The sequence below is a fragment of the Salmo salar genome, chromosome ssa10 (assembly GCF_905237065.1).
Source record: "Salmo salar chromosome ssa10, Ssal_v3.1, whole genome shotgun sequence".
Classification (NCBI taxonomy): domain Eukaryota; kingdom Metazoa; phylum Chordata; class Actinopteri; order Salmoniformes; family Salmonidae; genus Salmo; species Salmo salar.
In genome coordinates, this window is record NC_059451.1 from 67,210,494 (window position 1) to 67,218,379 (window position 7,886).

The 7,886-nt window shown below is 41.2% G+C and overlaps 1 protein-coding gene across 1 annotated transcript in view; it reads right to left on the reverse strand.

The window, feature by feature from the left end:
* The window catches only part of tsg101a (tumor susceptibility 101a), a 28,900-nt gene extending 23,100 nt beyond the window's left edge, over nt 1–5,800 (reverse strand). The window contains exons 1-5 of the mRNA XM_014123883.2: nt 5,447–5,800; nt 5,022–5,109; nt 4,863–4,928; nt 4,436–4,599; nt 201–327 (exon numbers count right to left, since the gene is read on the reverse strand). Coding sequence (XP_013979358.1) covers nt 201–327; nt 4,436–4,599; nt 4,863–4,928; nt 5,022–5,109; nt 5,447–5,488 — 487 coding nt within the window. The 5' untranslated portion in view covers nt 5,489–5,800. The remainder of the gene's footprint in view (nt 1–200; nt 328–4,435; nt 4,600–4,862; nt 4,929–5,021; nt 5,110–5,446) is intronic.
* Between the last annotated feature and the right edge of the window lie 2,086 nt (nt 5,801–7,886).

Below are 7,886 nucleotides of genomic sequence, written 5' to 3' on the forward strand. Positions count from 1 at the left end.
TGAAAATAACTGACTAATATACATACTGCAGTGTTCCAAAAATCATTCCTTTTAGACACCCAGACGTTTCACAATTATGTTGTAGGCCTGAACTAGCACACCTGATACAACTAGTCGAGGGCTTGATGATTAGTTGACAAATTGAAACAGGAATGCTTGGTCTGGAATACAAACAATGTCAGACTGAACGGGTAACTTACGGTTGGGGGGTCCTGCAGCCTGGAAGGCCTGGTAGGGGGCCTGTGTGGTGGGGCGGGAGAACACAGGGGGCTCCTCCCCAAACACCACAATCATCACCTGGATCAGACCATACAGGTCCGACTGGGGCTGGGAGGAAGAGAAATCAACAGAAGTACAACATAACTTTATTGTCCACATGGAGATGGACAACTGTGACAGGCTTCACCTCATACAGATAACATGAGCTCATTTCATCACGCTGTTAAAGTAGGGCTAACATTCCCCCTAGTGGCACTGATGGCACCAGCCCATGATTTGTAGGGCACTATAAAATCGTTTTTTTTTTTTAAATCACAAACTAAAATTGGATGTTCTACATCCACAACAATATTAAACCACATTGGGAGACAACTTTTGAGGTCTGGGAAATTATTTAGAAATGTCGATTTTTGGACTTAGTTTAATTCCAGTGTGCACTTCGCAAGAGGCTGCTGTCTAGCAGAGTTTTTGTGATATCATTCTGCCAGGTAAGCATATCCTACTTTGTAGTCAACATTTAATTGAGGTTTTTGGGAAAGCCTTTTCATCTACACAAAGTGGTAGACGTGCGCACCGCACATAGACAGGGGAAATTCTTGTTGCCTCTGTAGAAAGTATACAAATAACTGGATGCATTCTGTTCATTTCTTATGAACTTGAGCAAATTAATAAAATGTTCAATACATTTAGTTGATTCCCTACTTAGTTCAATACGTTTGATATTGTTGAATTCCGTTTTAAAATGTCTGGATTCCATCCGTGTTCTCTGCATCACAGATTTTATAGGGCCCTAGATTGTGACACCCCAAAACATATTTTTCTGTGTCACACAATAAAATACATTTGACTCATCTTAGAAAGTCATTCACAATGCTTTAGTAAGAAGGATGTTAACCGTTACATCGGTTAGCAGGCGAAAATACATTTGACCTGTCATGCTAATCAATCTATAGGTTAATTTGCATGATTTGGGGGAATTTAATTGCCGCATGTGTATTTCTGTTAGTCCTCATGCATTTTATTTCACACACACAGCATACAGAGCCTAGTTTGAGGACCAGAATAGCCTAACACATGTCAGACAGCACAAGTGTATCTCCTCAAAAAGCCTTTAGGCCACTGGAGTGAAACCTGCTTTTGTTAGCCCAGTCATTGCGCAACAAATAACAATGCTAAACACAATTGCGTGTTAAAAAGTGATAATGCGTCGAGGGCATTATCACTTTCATACAACAATTTATTCATACTATTTCATCCTTCCATGAACTATAGTCCCGACACAAATCTAAGGTTGCTACCCAAGCCTGGTAGTTCTGTCTATCGGTTCGGTTGCCAAAGACATGACTCAGTCTTTCAGTTCTGTATCTATGAACACAACCCAGTCTAAAATGTTCCATTGCCATACTGGCTGGCAACGTTCTTATAGTCACGACAAACAGTGCAGCCAGAATAACAGCGAAGTGGCTGCATTTGTTCAAGCAGATTTGAAGTGACATTTATTTGGATGCATCCATAACAATGAACTAATGATGCGATTTCGCCAGGCACAGAAACTGTGCTCTCGTCAGGAGCTACCCAAAGACACAGCTAACACGATCACTTCAAACTAAAGCTGGAAAGACAGCAAACTTGCTGCATTTCATTTTGATTTTCCTGTTGTTTTCTATTGACATTTCTTTATATACATCCAGAAAAATTATGCAAGCTGATTAATTATTTCAATTGGATGAGAAATGCTTCCTGCCTGTCTGCCTATTCCCGACTCCCACCACATTCATTACTATGGACAGCTGGAGATCGAATTGCAATATTGAAACAATGTTGCAAATGTTGCTGAGAGACTGCAAGGTATATAGACATTTTCGCTGTTGAAAACTAAATGTTAGTCTAAAAGAAATGTGAGGTAATGTCTAGATGCTTTTTATAGTGGAGATCAAGTTTATAAATTGCCTGGCTGGGCTGACGAGACAGTGGATTGCGCAGTGAGAGGGAACAGAGAAAAATAGGCTTTTCAAAGACAGATTTATCCTGTGGTAACTTCTGGAATAAACACTGGCTGGAATGGGGTTTTAACCAATCAGCATCCAGGATTAGACCCACCCGTTGTATAATAGGCTATAGCCTTTTGACTGTAATACGATAGGCTTGCTATTGTTGCATGTTTCCATTAAGCTATTAATGAAAAATGTCCAGCCCTTGTATGCATACTATCATAGAGGAAGAGGCAAAGTGAGAGGTTTCACTCTCGCCGAAATCTGTCCAAAATAAGTCCAATGTGTTTCTATGGGCTTATTTTGGGCCTGCCTTCCCGCCTTGGGATGACTCGCATTGTTAGGGCGGAAACATAAGCATCTTGTCATTACATACAGATCTCAGAGTACTTTCTGTTGGTCACATAATTTTACTGTCTGGAAAAAATGTAGCCGTTTGTTGACGGGTTAATGAGGGTCAATTAGTCGGCAGCAAAATGTACATCCTATTAAGAAGTGTAATAGACTACGGACATGATATTCAAGAAAAACATTACAATAACACACGTGTCAAACTCATTCCACGGATGGCCGAGCGTCTGCAGATTACTAGGCCCTCCATTGAATGAGTTTGACACCCTTCATCTAAAAAGTCCAAGCAGGAATGCAAGATATCAAATACTTTTATATGTAAACCTAATCCAGTGATTGTCATGAACTTTCAGTTGACAATTAGGCTATTTTTGTTTTGTTACTGTCAAAAAGGGCACGTAAAATCTTTACCTGCACTAATATTATGTATAGGCCAAATTCAATTGGTACTAGTTCAGCACCCAAGGAAGTGGAAACGCAAAACACATTAGCTAGATCGCTAAACTCTAAATATGCTAGTGACCATGTACTAATCTAAGAGTAAATGTAACAACTCCCAAAAAACTTTGCAATGAGGCCTAGTGCACTCATGATGGTCGATGCGCAAATTTGTGAGCTCCGTACTTCAAACCCAAAATGTTATACAATCACGAGGGGTACACAAGGGGGGGCGAGAGAGTGCGAGGGGCTCACTCATTATAGCAGCCGGCCCCAGCGAAACATGTAGGCACACAGCGGCAGGTCAGAAACTTATTACAGGAACCATGAGGATAATGCACTTTTACTGTTTAACAAATTCGGTTTGGTTTTATCCACCCCAAGAAAATGGTAAGTTTTGAGGTAACCAGGTAGAATGTGCAGCTCACACCAGTGCAACCAATTTAAAATAGTAATGGGGGGGAGAAATAGTTACATATCGCAATATTATTTTGGGACAACGTTGTATCGATATTTATTCAAAGTATCAATTTGCTACTGTAGGTAGCGTTAGCTAGCGGTAGTCGGCTATACCTGCTCAATCTTTTTAAATAGTGAGCCAACATGTTTTCAGCACTTTTATTTCTCTGACTGATCAAAACACGTATAGAGAGCAGTATGTTTGGAACATCAAATCCCAATATCGAATTGCAATACATATAGAATTGTGAGAATCGCAATACACATCGGCACCCAAGTATCGTGATATCGTAACGGGAGGTCACTGGAAAGTCCCAGCCCTAACTAAAAGTAACTCGCACAGCCAAGTTAAAGGGTTGCAAAATGTGACTAAATGGCCACAGTCTGGAGCCCTGTTAAAGGGGCAATCTGCGATTGCTACATAAAATGTTAGGCATTTAAATGAATGATATACCCTTCGATTCTTGAAGAACATAACGTATATAACTCATGAGTTATGCTCCCAAGTGGCGCAGCGGTATAAGGCACGGCATCTCAGTGCAAGAGGCATCACTACAGTCCCTGATTCGAATCCAGGCTGTATCACATCCGGGCGTGCTTGGGAGTCCCATAGGACGGCGCACAATTTGCCCAGCGTCGTCCGGGTCCATCATTGTAAATAAGAATTTGTTCTTAACTGACTTGCCTAGTTAAATAAACGAATACTCAAGCCCCATCCCTCAGCTTTTGCCCAAAACAGTGGTGGGGTGGACTATTATTGTTTCAACTGTATATTGCCCCTTTAAAGCAGTGCAACATTCATTGTTTCCTTAATCCATATTATCTGTGTGAAATCCATCAGAAACTAGGTACAGAGACATTGGTTCAGTAATAAATGAAGAGTAATACAGTGTGCATCCCAAAAAAATTCACACGGAAAAAAAATAGAGGTATAATATAGCCAATGCTAAAACACTGGAGACAACGCTGTTACTGACATGTTTCCACTCGTGCAGATAGGGCAGGTAGATCTTGCCGTTGGCGTCAATGTGTTTGCCTGTCTTGATCATCATAGCACTGGTGGGCTTCACAAAACAGATGGGAGGGTTGTATGGGTAGGTGTCCAGCAGCCATAGACACACTGGGATGTTATATATGTTTCCTAGTGGACAAGAGTATAATATATATATATATAAGGCCTTGTGAAACAGACAGTTCACTTGAGAAGACAATTGCTCAAATAACAAATACTTTAATAGACAAAATCATAGAACACAACAGAAAATGTTTTGCAACAGACAATGGAAATGTGTGTTTCTTATTGGACAAGTCCAGGTAGTCCCTCTCTGTTTGGTGCCTATGAACACAACCCTCGTCATTACTTTTTTGTCAGATGATAGTGACATACACCCAAACTTAGCCTACCTCTGTAGCTGACTGGCACTGTTCCTGTTAGGCTCACCAGAGTTCTAGTGGAGCCATCATTGAAAACTGAGGACAGAAAACATCACTCAATAAAACAAATCAGACAAGCATACAATAACACATAGATCATGTTTTGTGATGTATTGTACACGTTCTTACCATATGAATCCATAACAGGCTTCAGGTCCTTGTACTGGGAGATGACGTTGGTTATCTCACGAACAGTCAGGTCCCTGTATTTGTATTGCTGAACAGTGGACATAGTGATTTAATATTGCTGAATGTCAATGTCTTAACACTGATTGGTTCAGCCAGGTACTTAAGGTTAGTTAGTTTTCTGTCTAGAAAACACTAACTAGTTAACGTTATCTAACTATAAGCATACGTTATCAAACATACGTTATAAATCAGGTCTTACTGTCTAAGCCTAACACTAGTTATTTGGTAACCGAGATAGTTATCGTTAGACAAATATTTGAAGAGCTAGCCAACATTAGCTAGTTAGCGCGCTTAGCTAGCTGAAAGGCTAACCATGTTAATAAAAAACAATTGTTTAGCTAACGTTGGGTAAAATCGTTGCTTACCTTGAGCATTTTCTTCAATGCGCCTTCGTTGACAACTGCCATGATTGATGGTGTAATATGATGTACTTCAGATGAACTAACTAGGTTTAGCTAGTTACTGTAACGTTAACGTTATATATTTGAAAACAACAACTTGCTAGCGTTAGCTGGCCCTCGGCGTATGATTCCGGTCAAAGAAAATACTAATTTCGACACGAAGAGTAGTGTATAATTGTTCAGTTTAGCTAAACGTTAACTGTTTAAAAATATATTTCTGAAGACACAAAGGTAATGCAATAATCAGAAATACCGATGAGATTCAAGGATCACCTCTGTGCGCAACAGCGTCTCGTCAGCAACAATTAAAAGAAAGTACTTCCGGGTCTTCTTCTTCGATGAGGTTAACGGCGGTTGGCATCCAACAAATGTTGCATTACCGCCACCAACGAGACTGGGCCATTGTTACATATTCTTGTCTGGGAAATACTAAAGAAAACAACTGTTCTTTAAAACATACAGTACCAGTCAAAAGTTTGGACACACCTACTCATTCAAGGGTTTTCTTTATTTTTACTATTTTCTACATTGTCGAATAACAGTGAATACATCAAAATTATGAAATAACACAATCATGTAGTAACCAAAAAAGTGTTAAACAAATGTAGCAACTGCTTGCTTGCGGAGGACTACCTGGGCAAAGTGGCTACTCTTAGCAAGCAAGTAGCAAACCTACAGAAGCTACTGGGGAATCCACACCCGCCTACTTTTTATTTTTCTTCCATCCCAGTAGCCGGACGCCGCTCTGGTCTGGTGGAAGTGTCACCACCGTGTCGGCTCTCTACAGCCGACTTGCCGGTGCTCAGCAGGGTTCCATCCCCAAAGGGGTCTCCCACATCCCTGGAGAACAGAGCTGTTCTCGACCCAACCATCTAGCCATAGAGATACGTCACTCGCCGTGGAAGTCGAAGACAGCGTCCTCTGGCAATGAGGGTCTCCTTGGAGATGCTGAGCCCAGACCTGACACAGACCAGAAACAGCTTTGCCGCCCTGGATCCAGAGGTTCAAGCGCCTTATTCCTTGGGGGCTTCCCATTCACGATCGGATCCAGAGGTACCTGTGTCTTTGTCCTCTGTTCTGTCTCCCTCTCTGGTGGCTTTGACCTCGGGTTCAGATCCTCGGAGCTCCCACCATCATCAGAACGTGAGGCTGCCTGAGAGACCGGCCCATTCAACATCGCCAGCTGTCATCATAGGCAGCTCTATGGTGAGAAACATCTCGGTTCCCAAGGCAAAAACTCTGTGATTACCAAGGAGCATGAGTACAGGACATAACAAGGCTGCTTCTGACTGTTCTACTACATATGCCAGGAGCTGACACTGTCGTAGTCCATGTGGGGTCAAACGACATCAGGAGAACTAGCTCGGAACATCTGAAAATTGATTTTAAAGAACTGATTTAACATTAAAAGACTAAAAAAAACAGCCAATCATTTCAGGTCCAGTACCATCGTTGGGCCGCTGGTGTGAAAGATTCAGCAGGCTACTGGCCATACACATCTGGCTAAAATATTATTATAGCTCTGCTGGAGTCACTTTAAAAGATACATTTGACATCTTCTGGAAACAGAAGAAACTCTAAAGGAATGACGGAGTCCATCCAAATCGTCTTGGCTCCTGGACTATCCACGCATTTCAAGACTGCGTTGAAACAATTACTTATCAATGACCGAAGACCAGCTCAGCTAATCCCTACCATTGTGACAATGAGTTGTAATAATGCTGCATTAAAGGTACATTATCCTAGGGGTGTTTCAGACACAATGTAAGTAACTTAATTTATGTCCACCTAGTAGCGTAGCTTAATCATGACGGGCCCAGGTGCCCAAAAAAATGACGGGCCCCTATCACCACCATTATTTCCCTTCAAATTTAAATATTTTAGTTGGATAAGGCTGTGTATTAATATCACTAAGCATTGTAACAGCAGAACGGAACCTAATCTAAGAGAAGCCGCAATATAGCCAATACATGGACCACCATGGACGGCGGTCAGAAATTAACCCGTATAAGTCGATCAGCACCACGGAAAGCACAAAGCGGTCAAAAAACACCCTATTTTATCTGCAAATAATAGGCAATAGCCTATATTATAAAACATAAATATATAGATCAATCTCTTGACAGAAACACCGAAACACAGCTAATGACCCAGTACATGCGCGCTGTAGTTATGCACAGCGGCAAAACTGACATATCGGTATTTCACATTATCTGCCTCCCACAGAGGCCTATAGCAAAAACACCAGAAAATCAATCAAGTAGAGCATTCAAACAGATTGCTTAAATGGCAGCATGCATTTTAACAGTATATGATGCGTATGTGCTTACTATTATTCTTATAACCCAGTTAAAAGTGTAGGCTATGATGACAATGAAATGTCTCAGCAACCGTGCACCAGAAC